The 25946-nt window shown below is 34.0% G+C and overlaps 1 protein-coding gene across 8 annotated transcripts in view; it reads right to left on the bottom strand.

Moving 5' to 3' along the window:
• The window catches only part of LOC129717732 (synaptosomal-associated protein 25), an 84234-nt gene that overhangs the window by 11774 nt on the left and 46514 nt on the right, over nucleotides 1-25946 (bottom strand). For 6 of the 8 annotated variants that reach the window (XM_055667845.1, XM_055667851.1, XM_055667852.1 and 3 more), the window contains 4 exons: nucleotides 11024-11072; nucleotides 6631-6748; nucleotides 5955-6083; nucleotides 2364-2508 (listed from right to left, as the gene is read on the bottom strand). In XM_055667845.1, coding sequence (XP_055523820.1) covers nucleotides 2364-2508; nucleotides 5955-6083; nucleotides 6631-6748; nucleotides 11024-11072 — 441 coding nt within the window. Of the gene's footprint in view, nucleotides 1-2363; nucleotides 2509-5954; nucleotides 6084-6630; nucleotides 6749-8549; nucleotides 8599-11023; nucleotides 11073-25946 lie in introns of all 8 variants that reach the window. The other 2 variants (XM_055667853.1, XM_055667847.1) reach the window with 1 other exon arrangement.

Below are 25946 nucleotides of genomic sequence, written 5' to 3'. Positions count from 1 at the left end.
GCTTCTTGTTTAGCGCGCAATGGCCGAATGGCTGTTAAAACTTGGCATGGCCAAAATATGTTCGCTTTAGAAAAAGACAAACATATTTCGGCCATGCCTTAAACTAGTATTTTAACTTTTTTCAACTTGTTAGAGTATACAAACTGTTTCTATGATATTTTATTGATGTTACTACAACAACGAATTGTTTCAAAAACATACATATTTGTACCACTTCCTCTTGACTTTAGGTTGACTCAGCCATGACTTAGAATATGTATCAACTAATTCCAAAATAATGCTAACTAGAGTCAATTTTTGCCGAAAAGTATAGTGTAGTGTGATTCTAAGGTTGTTATTTCAATAATGCATGCATAGTTTTCTAATATTCATTTAATTTTTCAGATAAAATGCGTAAAATGTTAACGGGTGGGCCAAAATATGCATGTGGGCCAAAATACCCCCGTTACCCTATGAGCCAATCGCGAGATATAACATTTTTACGAAAAAAGTTCCGGTCAAAAATAATATTTTTCCTGGATTCCTTGGTTTATTTTCTTCAAAATTCACCTATCACTATTTTCCGGGTGTCTTACGTCTATAAATTGTAAAAAAAAATTACAACTTTTTTCGTAAAAATGTTATATCTCGAGATTGGCTCATATTACCTCGGGATGATAGTTGTTTCTTATGTGAAATTTTCCAAGGAACACGATGAAATTAGGAAATCAAAGAAATAATTATCGGTTTCCGTTATACTCTACTAGAAACTCTACTTTTTCTAGTAAAAACACGGAAACCGATAACTATTTCTTTGATTTCTTAAATCTCTCTGCTAAGACGCTCGGTATAGATTTTCTAAATTTGACGATGAAATTATCAAATTTAAAATAAAAATGGCTGCATTGGCCGAAAAATGTGAATTTAGTTTTCAAATACAAAAATAATTTATCTGGCAACACTTTCGGTCAAAACTTATATTTTTTCTGGATTCCTTGGTTTATTTTCTTCAAGAATCATCTATCAGTATTTTTCGGACATCTTACGTCTATGAATTGTGAGAAAAAGAAAAAAAGAGATTTTGAACAAAAAATGCGTGACTTTGCAATTAGGGGGGTCCAACAGAGCGGGGGGTATTCCAATCGACACCTAAATTGGGATTTGTGACAGTAGATGAATCATTCTTCCAACTTTGAGCAAAATCTGTGATGGTCGTGTCCAAGTTTGTGCTCTTTCGTGGTCACTTCGTATGGAATGACCCATATGTATAATATATTATGAATGTTTATGAGGCGAGAGACTTTGGTTGGTAGTAAATATTTGTGTATCTGGAGCCAGTGTCATTCAAACAAATTTATATTCTGGTTTGTACCATAAAACGTCCTTTAAAGTATACAAACTCAAAATTACTCGTTCCTCAGAAAGGCTACGGAGGTTTAGGTAACAACGATAGGAAAGATATCGTTGATTTCACCGCATTCCCAGAAATATCTCTTATCTCCTTGATTCACATCTAACTCGAGATGACGATATGTTAGAATCACAAACAGGCATTGTGTTATTAGATGTTAACCACAAACATCTATGTGTGGATTCAATACCGCTCTCATCACCACCGTAAAATCTAACAAACAAATTGTCACAGATTTAGATACACCAGAGAAATTGTAAATGATAATTGAAATATCCTGCAGAAATTAAGTTCCGAATCCAAAAAGAAAAAAAATACACCCGAGAAAGTTAACGGTATGGCAAAGGGACATTATTAAAGGTTTGTCGATTTTTGCTTTTCTTTATATTTTTCCATGCAGCGAACATCCACGGTATTTCATCATTTTTTAATGAGTCCATGTTTGTCCAAGGCTTACTTGAAGCGCTAGTGAAAATTGCAAAATCAAAAATAGTTTAAGCGGAACAAACCTTTCTGTCACATTCGCATTAAATTTGTAACAAATAATATATTATATAGATATATATTAATATTTAAACGCTTTTTACGTTACCGTCCTGTTTTTATTCATCCAGTTTCCTTAGTGCGTTATGAAGAATGTGCTATATTTACATTTACATGTGTGTAATTTGAAATAAATGAAAAAAGCAATGCAGACAGCTAAATTAAAAACTCATACCTACTAAAAGATAAACATAAAACAAACGTGTATATAAATACCATTTACAAGCAAAAAAACAACTTTGCGGTTCAAACGAAAATAATGGTAGGTTTATTCGACGGTGATAAATAATCTGATCAAAATTAGTCACACTCTAATTAGAAATGGCATTAAAGCATCCACCATTTTCATCATAATTCGATGCAAAGTTACATCTCCGAACAAACAGAAGGCATAGGTAGAACAAACTGGAATAATGCGGCTAGATCTTACCTTACGATTAACTCTGTCAATCTGTCTGTTCTGATTCTCAAGTTCAGATCCCATATCCAGGGCCATGTTCCGCAAATTACCGATCATCGTGTTGACTTGTCCCATATTTTCCTCCATTTCGTCTTCACGCGCGTCATTGGTTATTCTTTGAAAAGATTCATAGAAAATTTATGATTCACAGTTTTTAGCCGGTGGATCTTTTTCTACCACTTCCGCCATCATTCCTGTGTACATTATTTTTCAAGGTTCAAGGTATAGTTGCTAACGTGACGCGTATAAAAATTGACACCCAGGTGTTTTGGGAAATTGAATAATTAAATTTCTCCAAAACACCATATTTAAAAGTTACGAAACGAAACAGTAGAGTAGGATCCATATTTTATCATTGTGAAAGTATGTGTGTTAGTTGAATCTTTGGCAAATCGCATTAAAACATGAAATATCAATTTATTCTAGCAAAAAAAAATACCAAGAAATAGAAAAAAACATTGATATAATGAAAGAAAAATTAGTAACATTCCACGTAGGCTGTTTAGAAAATAAGACATTTGACCATTAGGAATGCTGTCACGCTCTAAGTTATACTATAGCGTGAACATCAGTGACCAGTCTACTGAATCTTTTCCGTGTTTTAAGTGATGTATAATACCAATACCAATATAAATAGCGAATTTGCACTAGAAGCGTAACGTCTGAAAAATATTGTATTGCATTACTTCGATTAAATTTTCAAAACAACATCAGTGCATATATATTAGTCATCTGTTGGGCAGGAAAGAGTGACAGTTCCATTTGAATAACATGGACCGGCAAGAACAACTTAATTCAAACAAATATTTCTTAAATATTCAAAACGTAATCACGATATGAAAACTTATTTCCACAAGCTAACACGTTTATTTTTTTTTTTTTGAGCTAACATATTTACTTATTCCATAGAAAAATTGTTTTGAATATTGAAATTCGGAATGCGGTAAAACTGAGAAATTTCGAAGTTGTGACTCAGGCTAACCGAAACGAATATAAAACAATACATTTACCAAAAAATATTACAATTTTTGTGTTGCAGAATATATTGCTGATAGAGACGTACTTTGTAAATTGTATGAAGGTTTTGCAAAGTTTAGATGAATTCGAAAATTGCCGGTTTGTAAAAACTTTATGTGTATTGTGCCGTGTCAAATAAATGTTGTAAAAAAAAAACTTTATGTCCGGATTTTCTTTTGCTTTCGTTCGGATAACATATTGATCAATATTGATTTTTTACGTTTAAAAAACAGGAGGGTTGTGTGCAAAGCCACGACCGCAAGGTTGAAGTAGAATACTTTTATAAGAAAGATAACCCGGCTGCTTGCGTGTCAGTCATTTTTTCTAGTAAATAAACGTTGACTAATTAGATCAATCGAATTTTGCGCTTCAACCAAGATTGGCCATTTTCAACAATATAGTAAGTTGCTTGTCATGGTTGGGGCTTGACAATTTTTATATTTTGAGATGAAATTTTTTCGGATGTCGTGCTCATGATTGAAGGAAAAGATAATTCAGTACGTTTTGAGACAAAATTTATTACTTTTACAAATTTAAAAATGTGAATTAACTCATTAGAAAATATTAACTCTTCAGTCAAGTTTTTATTTCATCCTGAAAAGGACAATTTGTTGTTCATTTTAGTATCGGATAAGATGCCGATCACATCTTTGCGTTATCACTGACTGTGCAAATAAAGTATTCCTTGTGATAAAATAAACAGTGAAAAGCTGCTTTAACACTTAAAACTAGACGGCGTTATGTTGTTAAAATGAGCCAACTTTCCGTTGAATGCATTTACTTGTGCCCAATATCGCACAGAGACTGCATTTCACTAAAGTGCCTCACTGCATCAGCCGCTCTCGATGCGGATACCCGCTGCAACTGCTACGCTATCCATAGCCATGCCACAGTTTCGGCCGCTATACGCTGCCATTGGTATCAACTGTGCCTGAATCAGCTGGCCCAGCTGCTATTAGGCATGGGCAAACAGCTCACGAGCCGTTCATATGAACCGGTTCTTAGAAAAGAGCGAAAGAACAAACGGCTCACGAAAAAGAGCCACGGTTCTTTGAGCGCACCAGAACTGATGGGTTCGCGCGAACCCTGAAGTTTACCGAGAAAACACGAACTGTCAACGCTCGTGAATCATTGTGAACCATGAGCCGTTCATATGAGTCGGTTCGGAACGGTGAGTGAGCGGTTCAGAGCCGCTCTTGCCGTTTCGCCCACCCCTAGCTGCTATCGTGGCTGGAATCCGCTGCAACTAGTGCGCTATCCATTGCTACGCCACAGCTGTGACCGCTTTCCGCCGTCGCTGGTGTTCACTGCACTGCTAGTGCTGCTGCTAAAGGAGGACGACTGCTGTTGTCGCTGTCTAGAACTATTATGAGCGGCTTCGGCTGAAACAGGCTCCTATATAGGGCAAATAGCATGTTTTAAATTGCAAGGTATATGATTCTGTCGGCCGTGCTTGGGAAGCAATCATATAACGACCAATCAGAGGTCGAATTTTTCGTTTTGACTAGGCTTGACTATTTTCAATAATACAATAGTGTGGGTAATAAAATTACAATTATCTTCTTCTGGGAAGAATCTTAAAAGATTTTCCAATCTATTGCTGCAAGAACGAAGGAAATCCATCGAATACTAATCGATTTATTAGCATTTGAAATTGGACATATTTTCCACTTTTTTCGGTTTTAGATTTTCATTTCACATCCCTATGTAGCCGAACTTCCTGAGAGAAGTATTCTACTTCAAAAAGTAGTAAATCTTGATAATTTTTATTTCGCTTTCTATCTTATTAGTTGATAATATCTAGAAATAAGATAAAAGACTGTTTTTCGCTGGACTCGGCAGATTCATGATCGCCAAAAAATGTATACATTCTAGAGATTTTTTTTTACAAAATGAAACAATAAAATGATAATTTCCACTAATTGTAGATATTAAAAATTTTTTTCCGCAAAAAAAAGATAAAAATCCGTCTAGTAATTGATTATTGAATCTTGAATCGCCACAACGGAAATAAATGGTAAATCTGCAATGTGTGCTCAATAGATGCTATGCGTGTATGTGTAGCAAAAGTAGTCCAAATAGCTATCGAAGTTGGCAAAAATATGATTTGAACTGTGGAATGAAAACTACATCACTTCAATTTCGACGAACCAAGTTGACATATGAAACAACCTGATGAGCATAGAATAAAAAGAAGGTGTCGAAACATAAACTTTCAAATATCACAAAGCTTTGCACGATTGAAAGATATTGAACCATCGTAAATGCGAAGCCTGACGAATTCGTAAGAATAGATCCCTCGTTATAATCATAGATAAACCGATTTGCAAATGAATTGGAACGAATTTTTACGTGGGATTTATCTTAATCAAGTTTAACCGTTGTTATTTTAAATTATTTTCGAAAAACTAAAACAATAGTACCGAGTTTTAATATCGATTGGCAAAGATTCAACAAATTTTCAAGTCAGTTGTAATTTGAATGTCAATCATCTAAGTTGACGATAAAATACAACATCAATCAATTGACAAACACGAGAAATACCTTCCAATGTAACCGGCTTGTGGTCCTAGTCCATTACGGTCGTCCATAACTCTTTGTGGTTGATTGTTTACAACTTTACCGTCGTCGTTACCTTTCCAAGTTCCGTCGTCTTCCTTAAAGGATGCGCTCCTAAGGCAGGTGATAATGAGCGATAGAATATTGAACAAGTGATTAGAATGTTTATAAAGTAGCCATCAATAAACAATACTAGAAGTTTATGAATTTAAAGTGTTACATAATATTCGAGTTATTTGAGATGTTTTTTTTTTTTTATTCTCGCTTATTTTCCGTCGGTCTAGTTCCGCCACTGTTGTGGCCAATCACCGACGCCCAGGGAGGCGACTCCACACCCAGGACCCTAACTCACGACCCGTTTATTAACGGACCGGCGCCAACGGCTTTACTTCCTCATGCGATGGAAGGCGTGATCCCAGAGATTTTTAGCCTCAGAAAATCTCCCGGTGTCGGCTAGGATTGAATCTAGACCAGTTGGGTTGGTTGTGAGTGGATCACGCCACCTCACAACCATCGACACCTATGTCGGCGGTGGGATTCGAACCCAGGCGTCGAGCGTGGTTGGCGGAGACGTTACCAACCACACTAGGCCCCCGCTCTTATTTGAGATGTTGATTAGTTTCATTGCTAGAGTAGAGCATATATGTACAAATGGTCATACTTATTGCATGGCAGTACGCAAATGCCACAGCATTTTTCCATTCCGCTGAGATTTTTTTCGGCTTCTCTCATATCGGCATTTATTTGGTCCATGCCCTCTTCAATGCGGTCCAGTTGCTCTGCGTATCCATCAAAAACCAGCCATGATTCCCGAATGAAATACAAATAATTGCATTAGAAACCGACTGTTGTTTTGACTAGGGTAGATATACTTTGTGAACTGATTAAATGAACGTTCATTTTTAACATGAAAAAGCGCTGTGTGCAATATGATTAATGGGGATAAATAAAATACCAGAGACTAATGATTGTGCTGTTCGCTATACAAAGTCGATCATATAAAATAAAGTATACGGGAAATCGTCGAGAGATACTCGGATTAACTATTGAACACAGATAAATATGAAATGATGCAAGTAGATCTAGGAAATAGTTTAATTAAATACATGCACATCGTTTCTATTCGCGTATAATGAATAGAAATATCAGGGAAGCTGATAGAAAGATGTAACATTACAATAGTAAAAGCAAAAACTTTCTACTGTTTTCTGATCGCAAGTCGTAAAAAGGCAGCTGATTTTTAGCTATTCAAATAGCGAGTTTTCATTAAAGATAAAGAACATGTGTATGTGGTAAAATTGTGATTTCAGGTGTGTAATTACGTAAGGAAAACAAAAACACAAAACTTAACATACAAAATTAGCGAATACAGGGGCAAGGAGGATTTTGAGATGTTGCTTTCTTTACAAGTTTTACAATTCCTAGTGGGGGGGACCAAAATCATCTAATGTTATTTCCGATAGTGCGATCAATCAACATATTTTGAAAAATAAATTAACGACTTTAGAAGAAAAAAAAAACAATTTATGTGAACAAACAAAAGAATAACAGATTAGAACTTTTTGTTTAAAAATGGGTTTCGTTAATTTGTATTGTATTGAAAACAACAAAACTTCTATTAGTTTTAAAATCGGAAACATTGTTTAGTGTTCTAAGGAATGCAAAATGATGTCAAAGTTATTCGTCTTAAAATATGTAATATTGTGAGATTGACTTGACTTGAGTATACAGAGTTTTTCAGTAAGACGGGTAACTAAATCTTATAGGGATATCACTAAACTTAATATGGAAGAACAAAATGAAATACTTAATAGTAACAAAGATAGAAATTGTGTTGTTGAATACAATGTAACGTATGTTATTACTCACTTGTGGTGGATCTACATTGAGAAATAGTTGTAATTTGTGGTGGAGTTCTTTTTGATATATAATTGTAAGGCAATAAGAAGCAGAGTTTGCGTTAGTTGTTCAATGTGGAAAATTTATGTGCGGTGCTGTTTAAGTTTTGTTGCTAATCGATAAAATCAAAATAATTTTATATCACAATTGTAAGACTTTTCTATCTGTAACCTTGGTTTGTTGGTGAAATGACTTTTCAAGTTTTTGTCAAGTTTCGCTCTGAATATTGTACATTGTAGTGATTTGTGATTTAAAAATTTGTTTTGTCCACTGTTGCTTTTCTCACATATCTCACATTTATTGAATTCAAGAATAGTACTGAATTTAATTATAGAAAAGATAAAACAGTTGATAATTAGACCTCAAAATTTATTTCAGTGTAACCCTATGATGTGATGCCTTCATGCTTAACATATTTCATTGTAAAATTTTCTTCCTTACCCTTAAATTTTGAATCTTAATAATAGCATTGTTCATAGCTTTTGCTTTCATTGACTAAAAAGGAAAACCACCAAACATTGTTTTTTTTTTTTAGAATTATGTGTATTCGGTAGATATAAAAAATGTATCATATTGGTGGTACTCCATTGCAAATTAATTCGCATCGAAAACAAAAACTATTCGCAGGCTCGATTGATTGTAATTGTTAGTACAGTAGGAAACAAGCAATTAATGTCTTACCTCCTTGCTCATCCAGCATAACGATGGTACGCATTCCCACTTCAGTGCTCTAGATCAGAAAATATTACAAATCGCGTCTTAGCAAATGCCGTATCACGTAAGTAACTGAAATCTTAAGTTATTTAGAACTATATTTCTACTTCGTGAAAAATACCAAAACCATTCTGAGTACAATTTTCTACTATCCGTGTTATGTATAACTGCCATTTTGTGGTTATCATAAGGTTAATATTAATTTTAATTAGTATCAATTTGTGAATACTTTGCTCACTAATCACTACAATTTCGCACATATTGACGTTGATTTTCGTTGAACTTTCGATATAGATTTTTATAATAGTTTAATTTCCTATCAGGTTTCATTCTATTGCAACATTTTACTAGCCTTTCTGGTTGAAATTTATAACAGACGTAGCTTACCGCCTCGCTTACATACAATGAGTCAACGATCTAGATCCCGCTTCTTCGCTCTACAATTGGGGCAGGAAAGAGGAAATAATATCAAACTAATGCTAACTATACGTAAGTTCACCATACAATATATCGATCGATTTTCATAATATTTGTACATACTCATATCTCTTTGAAATATACATTCAACCCAACTTGAAATGAATCTCGCAGATGATTGCATATCAACTTGGACATTGAATCGACTTTTACGTGAATTTACATTTTGTTGTTAGTGTAATTCAAACTAATGTAAAATAAAACTCAAGTATCACAACAAAACAAGCATTCTAAATTCCTACATTGACAATAGTACAAACAAAATTATATAGCTAATAACGACAAAGATTACAGAACAAAATACGCAAAATTTTGCTGCTAAACAAAGCAATTTGAGAAAAGTTGTTTACAAGAAAAAACACTAAACAAACTCTGGACATATATCTTAGTCAATTGCGAAATATTTTCGAATTCCGGATCACATAAGAGTACTTTTTTGATACGTGATGAGCACAAGGTGTGAGCATTCTGCTGTCAATGTTGGTGGAGTTAAATTAAGAGCAGGTGGTGTATTGAAAGGTGAAAACTTTACACTCATATAATCTTAATAAGCTTCTTTCAAGATTCGAATGTAATTGTTGAAAAATACTGAAACATTTGTCAAGCAACATATCGAACTGTTTCCTTATATTCAAACTTTTTTTTTCGAACTTTTAAAAATGCTATAAATTATCATATATTTTTCCTTAGATTGCATCTAGTGAGTATAAAATAACCGAACCTAAATGCAAACGATTTGTAGAGATATGTGCAAACTAAGCTGTCTCTACCAGTTTTTATCCCACTTCACTTAAGTTCAGCTTAAGGTGAAAATGTGTGATGCCACAAACGGCCAACTTCGAGTCACCATTTCGAATTTTCAAAGGCACAAGACTCGGTAATAGTTATTGCGTCACCTGTGAAAACGCTATTTCATGTTTGCTATGGTGAAGCAAATATAAAATAGGGAACGCATCAACTATTTCCAAGTCTTGTGCATTTGAAAATTAGAATTGGTGGCTCGCAGTCGACCATTTGTGGCTTCAATACAGTTACATTTTAACGCAGTGTGTTCTACGTTTGTTGCAACAAAATGATGAGCATCACAGCCACATTAAGTAATTATTTTTTGATAATTTTGAAAAGTTCTACAGTTACACTGCAGATACTTGAACAATCATTATAATAATGATAATTTTGATATAAATTCTGGGTTTCCAATTAAACGAAAGGTAAATAAATAATGTTCCACTAGAAAGGTTTTTTTCAATACTTTATTTGTCCACATGCAATGAATTTCACCACAAATTTACAAAAAAAAAAAAATCCAGTAACAACATTGCAGCTATAAATTTTAAATTAAAACTCTAAACTATAGGAAAAAAACTTCCAATGTAATTAAATTGTAAAATATTGTATGCAATAAATTTGAGTGTGACAAGGATGGTCTATAAACTCACGAGTAGAGATAAAAAAATTTGGGCTTGGATCTAAAGTAATTTTGAAACAAAGAGCTTTCGAGCGGTCGGTTTCCAATTTCGTAAATACCAATGGATTATACTTATGTCGAAAAATGTAATTTGATATTCAGCATAGCGTTATCTTCGAAAGCTGCGAATTCGAGAAGTTAAATCGAAATTTGGCCCGAGTTGTCGATGTAATCTTGAAAATCTTCAAACGAAGCAAATTTACAAGTTTCCTCAAGATGCTACTCAATAAAATTTATGAATCAAATCAAAAATAAATAAAAATGATGGAGTATGAAAAATTGTAAAGAGGCATAGAAATTTCGTTCAAGAAGTCGAACAACTAGTACTGCTAGGTAGTAGAGGTAATGAAAATGTCAAAATTTAAACATAGTAAGAAAGTAGCGACTTTAAAATGTTGTTAGGGTATTCTGAAAGGTATTAAGAATAATATGATTTCACAAATGAGGAGCAAGGGAAAATAAATATATTGCAACACGCGTCTTCATGGCGACTCACCTCCCTGATCGTCAAGGGCTACCAGGGTGCGAATCCCAGCTTCCTTGCTCTGTGTTTGGCGGCATTAAAATGATTAGGCAAGCAATAAGTGTCATTATGTAGTAGTACCCATGATGTTTTATTATGTTTTGAAGATTTCTCTAACAATTTGTAATAATGGATGTATTGTGAATAATATAAATAAAATATTAAATAAAATAGCCACATCACTCTGTCCTAATTGTAATTGTTCTGCTTTAGTGAAATAATAAATGTTTTCTATCTTGTACAATTTTGATAATTTTTTATCTATGCAGAGATCAGCCAGCAAACATGTAATATACAATAATGCAAAATTAGATACGAGTTTTGATGATTTTTTGTAGAATCATGATTATGGATAATTACTAATTATAATATGATGATTACATTGTTATGATTATAAATGCAAAGTGGATCAGTGTTATTCAGCATTGTAGCATCTAATCTGTTGTCATGTCAAATAGTAGATCTGTTTTATATTTACTTGTTTTTATAAATTTTATACGTGCAATCTGCGATATATAGAATGTATAGTCCGGCGAAAATATCCTTATCATATGATTTTTTCTAAAAATGGTTTATGTTGAAATAATATGGAACACGTAACAATTATAAAATCAAATGTATTTATTATTATCACGCCTATCAATAATAAATCAGCAAATCATACAGTGATTGTATATCTATTATTATGAATTTGAATTTTGTTATAGTATGTTTATAATTTTTCGTAGTATATTGTAATATCGAAGTTTCCACAGCAGACTTTAAAGCGTAACAGAACAACAGTTCTGTACACTGTATGTAATTTCACCTACTTACTGCAAGTTTGAATTTACTTTAGCTTTACAAAAATCTGATATATTACTATTGTGTACCCTTTCGAGTAGAGTAGAGCGAGGCTAGTTCGACATTTTTAGTAAAAATTTTCTGTAACTTTTTGTAGTTAGAATTATGGCGAGCTCACATGACGTGAAATAGCTTCCATTAAAAATATGCATTACTCAAAACAGTTTGTAATTTTGCGGATATTATAAGTTTTTTGAGTGGATATCAAATTGGCCAACCAGCCTTTCATGTGAGGTGAATTGGTTAGGGTGTGGGGTAAATTAACCATTTTTATTTCGGAAGGACAAATAAGTTCTTTTTCCAAACAGAGCAAATATAACTCGTTTGCATTCAACAAGTAATCCAATTCATATTATGATAAGAAATGAAGATGGTGTCAACTGTAATTTTTAGCAAATTGTTTATAGTTTTGAATAACTGGTTTAGCGAAACAGAGCACATGCTGTCTTCGCTTGATTTATGTTTGCATCATGAAATGAACCGTATATGTAATTGCATATACTTTTTTATTCGAGTCGATTGATAATAAGCATGTGACATACCAGCTCTGCTAGTATGTTACTAACCCCTCATGAATCAAACATGAAATTACTTGAAATATGTGGAAATAAAATTTTGGCGAATGTTTACACTACACAGCTTAGAACTAATTAAAAGACTTTTATTAAGCGTTGAACCAGAGGGTAGCTCCGTAGCGGCTGGTCGTTGGTTCGAATCTTAGTAAAATCACGCCATTTGGTTGTCAAAGGACTTTAGCATGGGTTTATCCTCAGGCTTCCCCACCATATACCCTTCCGTCAAGCTGAGGTCTACAGTACCCCTGTTGACTCTCCTGCTAACAAAAATAGCAAAGCAAATCCTTGGTCCGATTCGGAACTTGACCTTCTGTTTGTTATACACAGACTTCGCAGCCAACTATTAAGTGTACAGGACAATTGCGGGGCTAGTGCTACGTTGCTACGATCCTACTGACACTAACAGTCTCTCGCGAGCCGAGACTCGAACCTACGACGACTGACTTGTTAGGCTAGCATCGTACCTCGAGACTATCTGAGAGATAACGAAAATAAGTCCCTCTTATAATCAAACTGGAGTTAGTAACGTATGAAAGTTTTCTCCAAGGAATTGTAATTAGGCGATATTGTTAGGATGGACCGAGGGTCGGTATAGTAGAGCAGTAAGCTTGAAACGGAAAGGTAAAACTGACACACAAGCACACTTACTTACTTACTGCCAATAATATGAAGTGCGGAGTACAAAAAACACCTGGGCAATATCACATCTCTGGTCGCAGTGATGAGTCCACACAGAAAAGAAAATGCGTTTAACCAGCTTTATTCAATGTAGCTAGTAGCTATGTTTAGGTAACAAGTTTCAACTTGGAAACCGAGTTGAATTCATGACCAATCTGGCACCAACCTGTATTCATTATAAGTCCTAATTTAAACTGCACTTCATTTTGTCATTCAATTTTTTTTTTGTTATCTGCTGCTTATCACTCATAAAACACATTTTGTATGCGTAGATTGGAATACATCCTCAATGACCAACTTGCCCCGTGACCAACTAGTCCCGCGCTACCCTACGGTACACCTTTCCCAGAGTTCAACATCTTGCATTCGTATTAAATTTATTTTGGGTTCCAATATTTTGGAAGATGACACAGGAATTTGTTTTTACAAAGCATTTATTTGACACAGTACAATACAAAAGAAAATCATAGATCATTCAATAGAAATATGTTGCTCCGCGAAGTAAGCCAATGCCATGGTTACCTTGAGTTGATTGATTTCACACAAGGTTGTGGTTTTAAAAATAATTCTCTCAAGAGCAATTTTCCAAAAAAGCGTCTAACATAGTCTGATATCAAAATCTGTCTCGAGAAAAATAAAACAAATTCACTATTTTTTGTTCACAAGATGTAAATCGAATAGTCAGCCTATGAGAAAAAATATACAGATAGTGATAAAATACTTAGTTAACTATCAAACCGGAAATAAAAGCTGAACTATGCGTCCATACGGCAGATGAAGCATTAAAATGAATACTCCACTATAAATAACATAAACGATTGATGTTCCCACCAGATTTCTGATTACACACTAGGCAAACAGGTACACAAGAGAAACTGTTCAGATATTCGACAAAAGCTGGCTAGCTTTTCATTTAAGTAGTCGTCAAAACCAAACACGAAATTTTGCAAATGTTTAATGCACACGTGACGACTTTCATTCGATAGCCACACGAAATGTATGTACAGTCATGGAGAAAATAATAAATACACTTGCAGTTTTGGTTAATTTTCCATATTTTGGGCACTGACTTTAGTTGTTTTATGATGGTATGTTACGTCATTACGATCTGCAGACACTCTCTTTCAAAGAGGAACGGAGAAATAACTGGATTTTTTCTGCATCGGTGATTACGAAAATTTTTTGCGTGAGTTATTGTTTTTAAGGTGAAACGTCGTTGAATCTAAAAATGGCCGAATTCGAGCCACCACTTCGAATTTTCAAAGGCACAAGACTCGGAAATAGTTGTTGCGTTCCCTGTGAAAATTCTATTTTATGTTTCCTGTGGTGATGCAAACAAAAAATAGCGTTTTCACAGGGAACACATTAACTATTTCTGAGTCTTGTGCTTTTGAAAATTCGAATTGGATCGAAGTCGGCTATTTTTTTATTTAACGACGTTTCACCTTAAGGTGGCGAAAAAATAAATACACTATTGAAATATATATATATATATATATATATATATATATATATATATATATATATATATATATATATATATATATATATATATATATATATATATATATATATATATATATATATATATATATATATATATATATATATATATATATATATATATATATATATATATAAAACATTCCAAATAAGCTTTATTTGTTGCAACGTAGGATGCAAAGCATCATCCAAAGAATAAAACAGACTCATGGAACGTCGTACAGGCAGCGTGAAATGCTGGTTCAGCTTCTACTCGTGAAAATCTGGTGGTAAACATACCACGAAGATTGAATATGGTTTTACAAAGCAAAGGGCAAGCCACAAAATATTAAAAGTGAGTTTTGTAACGTGAAAGGTCACTTTGCTAACGATATGTAGAGAAATAAAGCTTATTTGAAATGTTTTGTATATATATTTCAATAGTGTATTTATTTTTTTCGCCACCTTGAAAACAATAAAAAAAAATGTAAATATGTATATCGTCTGACGTTAATCACAATTTATTTGAAATTTATTGGCAACCCTCCCGTCGTACTGGGGATCTAATTTTTGTAATTTTCATATATTTTGGTGAGTGTAAAGCTTTTTTTTAGAATCTACTATATAAAAATGGAATTCCTTAACGCTCGATCTTATTGATATTATTCCCTCAGTCTCTGAGGTGTACAGTAATCATCATAAGCGGTGACATATAGGTTTTTTAACATGAAAATGTTCGATGTTCAGGAGACATTTGAGAAAAAATAATAGGTATCTAATTACTAAAACTTGAGATATTTTTCACAAAACTACGTAAAACATGCAAAATTATGACTTTTTGTGCTAAATTTGCCTCTAAATCAAAATTCAAAGCGATGACATATGATTCTTTTTTCACTAAAATGTTTGTTAATGTTCAGGAAAGACATTTGAGGAAAAATAATTAGTATCTGATCACTAAAACTTGAGATATTATTTACAAAACTACGTAAAACATGCAAAATCATGACTTTTATGCTGAATTTGCCTCTAAATCAAAACTCGAAGCAGTGATCTGTGATTTTTACTATAATAAAATGTTCGTTGTGTTTTGGAAAGATAATTGAGGGAAGAATAATAGGTATCTGAATACACTAAGGTCGCTTTTGAGGCGGTTTTTTGCGCGGGTTTTATTACGCGGATTCCGGAACTTACGCGGTTTTTTACGCGGATTCCGGAATTAACGCGGTTTTTTTCGCGGATTCCGCAATTTACGCGGTTTTATTTTACGCGGATTCCGGAGTTTACGCGGTATTTTTTTTACGCGGATTTCGGTTTCTCTTCACTCGGATTGCAAAATTAACGCAGGTTTTTTTTACGCGGGTTCCGGAATTCTGTGATCTGTAATTTTTACTATAATAAAATGTTCTTTGTGTTTTGGAAAGATAATTGAGGGAAGAATAATAGGTATCTGAATACACTAAGGTCGCTTTTGAGACGGTTTTTTGCGCGGGTTTTATTACGCGGATTCCGGAACTTACGCGGTTTTTTACGCGGATTCCGGAATTGACGCGGTTTTTTTTCGCGGATTCCGCAATTTACGCGGTTTTATTTTACGCGGATTCCGGAATTTACGCGGTTTTTTACGCGGTACATGCCGCGTAAAAAGCGACTTTAGTGTATTTGAAATTAAAATATTTTCCACAAAACCACATTAAAAATGCAAAACCATAATTTTTTAGGCTCAATTTGTCTCTAAATCAGAATTCAAAGCGATGACACGTGATTTTTTTCAATAAAATGTTCGTTGATATTCAGAAATGACATTCAAGAAGAAATAATAGTTATCTGATAACTGGAAATAGAGATATTATTCACAAAACTACATAAAACATGCAATATCATGAATATTTTGACTCAATTTGTCTCTAAATCCAAATTCAAAGCTATGATGCATGATTTTTTCCATTAAAATGTTTGTTTATGTTTAGGAAAGACTTTTGAGTAAAAATAACAGATTTTTGATTACTGAAAATTGAAATATTATTCACAACACTACGTTAAACAAGCAAAATCATGAATATTTGAACTCAATTCGCCTCTAAATCTGAAATCAACTCTATGATATGTAATTGTTCTTTATTGAAATGTTTGTTAATGTTCAGGAAAGACATTTGAGGAAAAATAATAGGTATCTTATTGCTAAAAGTTAAGATATTGTTTTAAAAACTACGTATGTTTGAAGATGATTTTCTGCTTACAGAAAAACACATTAAAATACTCTCTTTTAAATTTATATATATTATACATATCATACATGCAAAATTTTGACTTTTTGAACATGAGCTCAATTCGCCTGTTATTTTATTTTATTTTTTTTTCAATAAAATGTTCGTTGTTCCTTCAACATCTGCAAATATTTTCTTGCAGAAAAATTTATGTTTTAATTTGGTGTGAGTCGAGCAGAAAAATATAACATTTCTGCTATTTTCGTAGTTTTGTGAATAGTAACACATTACGGGATTCGAAATACTTTTTCATTTCTACCAAAACTAGATCTTGGGACATTTGGCTGGAGGAAAGGTCGCATTGCATTGGTTTTTTTTTTTTTTTTAATTTCTACGTAGTTATGTGAATTAAAACGTTATCTTCTTCTCAGACGTGTTCCTTGGCCACCAACAAACATTTTCGTTACAAAAATTCACATGTTATCTCTTTAAATATTATTAAAGAGGAGAACTAAGCATGAATGGTCACGCTAAATTATTCTTACTTTGATTTCTTTTCCTAAAAGTTACATAAAAAGAGGTTTTACTGTGAACGATTGACGAATATCCGGTTATCACCCGAGTGTGGTATATTCTGAACTGGGATGACCCCACATAACATTTTCCAAAATAACGACTTCTGGTTTCAGGAAAATAATCTAAGGTGGTATTTGGCCAACCATTTCAATACTTCCGAGACTTCCAAACTCCATACGTCATTTTGAAATCCGAAATGGCGACTTCCAGTTTCTGTAAAACATCCTCAAATCACAAAATGCAATTGTATATGGGTATTTCCGTTCTGTGCGTTCACAGAATGTTAAAGTGCTTAAAGTGATGATGAACGTATAAGATGTGAAATATTTTTGAAGTGAGTTGTGCTAATAATGCTCATTATAAAAAATGATTCCTAATTTTCAAACTTCTGATCCCGAGCATCGCCGGGAACCTTTAACTAGTACATTATATTCGAATATTCTAATAAATTCATTAGAACATTTTTATTTAAAATTTAGATCTCGCGTTTCTACGTGAACTCCCTACAACAACGTTAACAGCATCCGATCTCCATTATAATACTTTAATATATATTATCGTTTTACAATCCTAAATATTATCGCGAACTCTGATTTATAATTTTGCAAATTTGTTTCCTGATCACTGAACAGATTTTGAGATGTGTCGTGCTGTGTCAAATAAATATATTGATTTTTTAATTGAGAACCTATCCAAAAAACCAAGCCGTACTCTGGGAATTTCTCATATACATTTAAGCGTTTCTGGTTTTTAGTTTCAAATTCGAACAATGACATGTATAGGAAAAGTTTGACCTTCGAATTCTATTTAGAAGTAAAGCTTAAAAGCTTACATACCTGAACATTTAGTATTCATAAAAAAACTATAATTTCTTACTCGTCGTTACGTAACACCAATCTTTACCTTCGCCACATTCATGTATTAATATGTAACAATAGAGCTCCCTCCCTCTCCACTTATATAAGCATTAGGTAATAAATGCATGGTGCTATAGAAATGAATATGTATTATGTCAATTTTTGGAGTAATAGATTTGCAGATTCAAAGTGATAGAACCCCTTCAAAAGATGGGCTAGAAAGTTGAAAACATACACTAGACAAGGAACGACAGAGGTAGATTAAGAGCTTAATATACATGTAGGGTTAGATTAGCATGCTTTGTATCGACATAAATATATATTATGATGTATTGTTTGATTGTTCTGTATGTATTGAAAGTATATGAATCATACTATGTTTATTTTGTGGGAATTAATCCGGTTAATGTTTACATTTTTTGCTAAAGCCAATACTTAATATCATGTTTGACATTTATAAAAATGTAAAAGGTGAAACATGCAACACGGGCGTACAGCCTCAGCAAAAAAAAAAGAATTATAATGAAAACACGATACTGTAATAAAATAAAATAACATATAACATACGTAAAATATAAACAGAATAACATATATAGGCATAAGTGAAATTGTTGTGTTGTGACAAAATGTTTTATATCGTCGAACGAACTCGATAAATTTCAACTGAAATTAATTACTCTCGTACAAAAATTTAATGAATAACAAAAAAAAACAATTACATAGCGGTGAGAACGTACTGACAATCAAACTTTCTCATACATATATATCAACTATTTCAAGTATATAATATATTTATTCAGTACGCAAGATTTAAGATCAACTGTGACAAAGTAGAAATCATATCTCGCCAAACATGTGAAAAGGGCCCATGTGCCATATACAAACAAGCCAAATTTTCTCGTTTTTTGATCAATACAAGCGAAATCTGCTCTTACCAATTTACCAAGATTTATTGATAAAACGAATTTACAATCTTATTTGTACGAGTAGATTAAACTTGTATTCATTGAAAAACGTGAAATTGTGGCTTGTTTACATATGGCACATGGGCCCTTTTCACATGTTTAGCGATTAGCGATATTACTTCACGAACTGATTTCAATTTTTGTTTTATGAGTCATAACTTATGACTACATTTTTAGTTTAGCAATGCGGACGAACGGGATGAGGGAAGTTTTTTCTAAGTTCAGGTCACACCTCATGTTCTCGTCTATTTTTCACATACTCGTAGAATTACATTCATTGCTCGATTCATTACTTCATGTTTGCTGTGATGATGCAAATTTTAGTAAGTGTTGTCACAAATGACGCAATAACTATCTCCTAGTCTTGTGCCATTGAAAATCAAAATCAAAATCTCCTACATAGGTTGTCATGAATTTCATTGAGAGAATAACGGTTAGAAATGCATAAAACGGCGAGATCTAGCCTGCTCATAAACGCATAAGAGTCACACTGTCAAAAACGTACAGCTGAGTAAAACGCAGTAACCGCCGTTGAAACGGCTACCGCTGCATATTCCCCTTCCTATTGAATTGATTCAATCAAAATAGAAAAAAATAATATATATATGGCAGAATACTTACTCCCATAAATACACTTCAATTGGTCTTTTAATAATAGTTACTATATATATATATACTATATATATCTCCATTTATGGACAGTAAGGTGTTATCTCAAAAATATATTTTTTAAACCTGCACAGTAAAAAAATCTGAATATTACACACGTAAAATATTATCTCATTTAAATTTCATTTGCTTTCAACGTAAACCACGATTTGAAAATTTGGTGCAGCATCATTTATTTTACAGTTGATTCTGCGTAAACCGCGATTTTGTTTGGAAATTATGTGCAATATCATTCAAATGCGCGTGGAATATTATTAAATTTTCTATCATAAGCCATGGACGCAATTCTTTATATGCGATACGACATAAAGTTTTCTTACTGTGTTATGCCACACAATATCTAACTAACGGTAGTAGTGGTCATAAGCTCCTACTGTGTTGTAGTTGAAATACTTTAGGTTGAGAGAGTCTCCCAACTTGAATATTTCTAAATTTCAAAACGACAATTTAAAAAAAAAGTTTTGGGGTAAAACCATATCTCGACGTTTCATGCATTTCAACGATTTTTGACATATTTTTTTACATCGACAATGTCATGAGAAAAAATTTCTTTTTCGATGCCAAATGCCGTTATTTAAAAAGAGTAATTTATGCAAAAAGTGAAATAGAATCAGAAGAGCAGATCAAACTGGACCCTGCCGACAATGCATGCGACGAAACCGTCATATACCATATCCACAATTCACTTTTAACTGTTTTTACTGTTAGGACGTTCGAATTTGTACCTGTGTCGTTAATCGTTTGATCTCTGTTTTTTTTTTTACTTCATTGCCAATGAACGATCGTACGTTTTCATAAAACTAAAGGTGTATTAGTGATTTGCGTGATATTTGTCACGTACCCCGTGGTTCACGTGATTCTTTGTGCGATTTTCTACTAATACGAAATTTTTCTTTTAAATAAAAGAGTTGCAATTTACGAAACTACGCATGAGAGCACCTGGTACAAAATTTATAAAAAAAAACATATACGAATCACTACAGAAAATCGCTGTGCCATTGTTTTACTTCGTACCTAACGCATTGTTTTATATCTTGCTATTAATTCTATCGTGAATGCATTATTAAGGCTTCAAAAATTTACACGCAAATAATGAAGTAGGTATCATTGAAAGAATACTTTAAAAAAACGACCTATATGCTATTTCCAATGTACAAAGTACATTTGTACAAAGTAGTATTAACTCACTTTACATTGACAACTCGATATAAAATAGCACTATTTATAGAAAATATCAGGCCTCCTATCTGGTCTCGAGGTACGGTGCTAATCTAACAGCGCTAGTGAAAAAGCAAATATTTCGAAATATTGATCGGAACTGGCGTGACGTATTTTTTGGGTGCCATTGCCGTTCCAACTGCGTCGTGCGGTTGAGAAAACTTTTATCAAATGACATGATGTGGTGCTAACTTCAAACAACACGCTGAAGGAAAGATATGCGTCAGTGTCTCCGTCAATAGAGACATTAATCAGTTTCATTCGAAATGACCCGATGTACACCAAACGGGAAAGCAGAGATGCCAGATGTTATTGAAAAATGTTTGCGACAACTCAAAAAACTGGAAAAATTTGCTTGAAATTATAAAAATATCTATCCGTGATTCGAAAAAATTCCACTCGCGCAGGCTACAAAAATCGGCACGCATTTCAAGAAAGCCTGCACAAATCTGAGGAGACTCTGACGAAAATCTGCAGAAATTATAGAAAAATTGCAAATATCTGCGAATCAACAAAAATCTGCACAAGTACTCTAAAAATCTGCAGACAAATCTGCACATCTGGTATCCCTGCGCGAAATAAACCAACAATCAAATCCGTTTGACAACGAAAATGTTCATCGTGGTCTAATGACAGTAGCCGAAAGGAATCAAATGAAAATGAAACTGATGACTGCGCGAAATATTTAGTTTCATTGTTATGTTTCGAAAATGTAGATGTATCAATTATATAACTGACTCTAAAATTTCAGTTTCAATGTTGGGAAACTAAATCGATAATTTTAATGTTGAGAATAGGTTATGTTTCCATTTAATTCAACTATGAAAAATCGAATACGAACAGTCCACATAAGCACTGATGATGGTTGTATGTAGCAACCGAAATTCGTATCTGCGGACGGTATTCGATATTTGTAGTAGAATAGAATGGAAACATAATCTATTCTCAATATTCAATTCCATTCTACTAAGACGTTAAAAAAGAAATTTATTTGATAATTTTAATCATTGCCTGCTACAGAGATTTTTGTCATAGGGTGAACGCTCCTATATTAATCTCAACACCTGGGACAAAAGATATCCCTATTCCCGGCCTATAAGGCGGCTGTCCCAAAAGTTTTCTTGTATTCCGGATCAGGATCAATAAAAGTACTTGAATATTGCGCAGTGGTTGGTTAGTTAAGTTTTTTATAATAACTTGGTATTTATGGGTACCTGCGCATGAAAAGCTTTCTAATGCGAAGAATAGTCACGCAAAGACGTAAAAGCTTTGCGGGCGAATTCGACCTGAATATCATATTGCCAGCCTACATGGCATTCTAGTTTCAGCGTACGTCTAATGGTAGTGAGATGAGTATCTGCGCCTCTTAGCATATGACGACAATTATATATCTCTAAAATGTGCCACAATTTCAAGCATATAATAACATTACCATGCAGTGAAAACGCGCGTTTAAATTTACATTTCTTTACAAGTACATAAAGAGAACATTGAAAACCAAACCTTTATGTGGCAAAAACCATTATGTGTTTTCATTTGTAATAGAATATTTGTTTGGCCAGGAATACATTCAACATCAAGCAGCACGTGAAAAATGATTGAGGTGCCAAATGTAAACAAATAGAAATCGATTTTTCCGATTCAATATAATTTAAGAAGTGTTTTTGTTTTACAAATAAAACAGGTTTATGTTTGGTGGTGAATAACTTTATTTCAGATCCAGCTAAATCAATACTATCAATAGTAATAGTAACGAAATGACCACGTGGTCTTTTTTCCTGACTTGTAACTGGTCATTTTCGGTAACGGGAAGCCATGGCGGCTTGTGTATCTGAATAGCGTATGCATATGATTTCCGGTCTCTGGTCATCATGTGGGTTATGGAATCACAATTTTATCTGTTTTTCAACAACCGGAAGTTGCCACTTAAAACTTCGAAATGGCGTCTGGGACGATTTTTGGGCTATGTGTATCATTTTGATTACAGAAATGCCTATATTTTGTCATTTTCGGTAACCGGAAGTCGCCATCTTGTATTTCCAAAAAGCGTCTGGATTTGAATTCCGGTCTTTGGTCTATGGAATGACTATTTTTAGCTATTTTCCTGCAACTGAAAGTAACAACCTTGAATTTCAAAATGGCGTCTGTGGACGGTTTTTGGTCTATGTGTATCATCTCGATTACAGGAATGCCTATTTTGAGTGGGGTTTGGTCATTTTCGGAAACCGGAAGTTACCATCTTGGATTTAAAAATAGTATCTAGAGTTGATTTCAGGTCTCTGGGCATTATCTCGATCCCAAAAGTACCTATGTTGGGTGGTATTCGGTCATTTTCGGCTGTGTTTTTGTAAACTGGAGATCGATTTTATGCATTTCAAAATGGTATCTGTAGCCGTTTCGGTCTCTGGGTATCATTTTGTTTCCATGACAAACCATAATAGTCGGTGTTTGATAATTTTCTGAAACCGGATGTCGCCATCTTGGATTTCAAAACGGCGTCTAGATTTGATTTCCAGTCTCGGCACTGTTCTGGTTTAAGAAATTTTTATATTGGGTGGTATTGGACCATTTTGGAAAGTTTTCCAGAAACCGGAGAATGTCATCTCGACATCTTGGGTCGATTTCCAGCCTCTAGAAATTACCTCGGTTTTGAAAATACCTTTATTGGCCTTCTTTCAGTTCTAAATGGTCAAAATCTGAGTTTAAAACATGTCTCGACATTTTCAATAGTTCAAAAGTTCCCATCATAACATTACAATTTTGCCGTATATTGAAGGAGGCGTAAGTAATTTTCCAATCCACTGTTGCGAAAATGAAGATAATCTGTCGGAAACCAGCATCATGAAAAACCCCCTTGAGACTTAAAACACCTTGCAATCAAATTATATGATGATAAAAATTAACGATCTGTACTTTGCAATACAAAAAAAAAAAAACAAATTGATGAAGTATTAGACGATTCAAAAATAATGAAGGTTGTTGCAATCCTCCCCCCCCCTCCGCCCTCTTTAACTACGCCACCGAGACACAGTTGGTGTTTCGAAATGTTTATGTTTGGCGCTTAGGAGTTTACAATGAACAAATTTGTAGTTGCTACCGCTTTTTCCCTTCCTGTATGAGTTAGACATAATTTAAAGTTTTCGAAACATATACGCTACTTTACGACTGGTATTTACCAAATTAAATAACACCACATTCATCTACCCCCCCCCCCTTTTTTTCCCCCTAACTACGCCACTGATATAAAACAAAGTCTCAGATGACAAAGTTGTCATAAAACCACGTCTCATATTCGAAACCATCTGTATATAAACTACAACACCATAGACTCTACATACTAAGTTTATTTCTAATCGATCCAGCAGATTTAAAATCATCAAAGGTTAACATCGTTCACCCCTCTCTTCTCCTCGTCCTTGCGACGCCACTGAGATAAAGAGGATCTAACATAATACAGTAACGTCGCAAAAAAATACATCTCAGACTCAAAAACATCTGTATATAAGTTTGCACGGTTATCGGGGAGAGTTTCTACGGTCATAAATCACCAATTTACCCCCCCCCCCCTTGCCTACGCTTATGATATAAAGCAAAACTAATATTTTAGGGTTACTCCCAGAGGCGACGCGTGGCCAAGTGGGCTACCTGTTCAACCAATTTTTGCTACATTGAAACAATAGTGTTGTGAAGAAAGATTGGACAAATTTCATTTATTTATATGGCAAAGGAATCCTACTGTCTATTATGAGCGCTAATTGTCGATAATTTCTTCGTAGAAAAATGATATCTGCTTCATTTCATAGAGGAAATCTGTTTTCCACAGCTATTATCATGATTGTCATTAACTATGACCGATTCTGGCCCTATTACAGCCACAAATAACTCTTGATCCATCGAAGAACTGATAAAGTTCGTTCAACGGATGCCGTTGTGTTAGGCAATGCCAGATTATTCTGCCAGCCAAAGCGTTTCAGAATAATTTTTTGCAGGTTTTTTTTCTAACGACAGTCGAAGTTAGGTTTATTATTAGTTAGGTTTTTGCCTCTAAGCTCTTCAAGTGAGTAAAGAACCTAGCTTTGTTTGTCGAATTTTAGTTCCATGCTAAATCGTATCCTTAGACGATGATAAAATTTTAAACTAGAAAGTAATTAGCGCGTAAAAGACAAACGTGTACTTTACGGGCTAAACGACGTTCAAGTTTTCGAATGAACAAAATGGATGAAAAGGCTTGAATGAAAACCAAAGAACACCACCACACCCAGAAAAATAATGAATGAATCTGCTACGAAAGCTCTGAAGATTGAAATCTGCGTACTCTCGCGGCCACATGGTCTCTCTCGAATTTCAACGATGTCGAGAGAAGAAACAGAAAGGCAAAACGAAACAGGTGAAAAGACACTGAAGAGAGGGTGTATAATGAATGTCTTCTCTCGTTGCTATCGGCTTTTCGTTCAACAATGAGTTTGAACCAAAAATGTCATTTTTACGCAAGGCGTTGCATTAGTAGTGGTGAACATAGCAGACTGCGTTTGCCCTGTCGCAGAGAAGTGTTTGAACGACTCTCGGTTCAAATGAAAGGCCTGAACAAACGGTAGTCATTACTGAGTGTGGGTTGCGTTGCGTGTGAGTTGTATGGCGTAGTTTGAAGTGTAACCTATCAGGTTACATTCTTTGCGGCGAATAAGATTCCACTAAGTTGACAACAGAATAAGCATGTTCGGGATAACATTACAATTACAAATAAATTACTTTCGATGATTTTTCATCCACTCCAAAAATGTGAAACGGTTAACTTTTTGTCTGAGATTGTCTACCTGTCCTATGAA

Source organism: Wyeomyia smithii, chromosome 1 (assembly GCF_029784165.1).
Source record: "Wyeomyia smithii strain HCP4-BCI-WySm-NY-G18 chromosome 1, ASM2978416v1, whole genome shotgun sequence".
NCBI lineage: Eukaryota > Metazoa > Arthropoda > Insecta > Diptera > Culicidae > Wyeomyia > Wyeomyia smithii.
The sequence above is the reverse complement of the archived record's forward strand: the minus strand, read 5'-3'. Positions and strand labels throughout refer to the sequence as shown.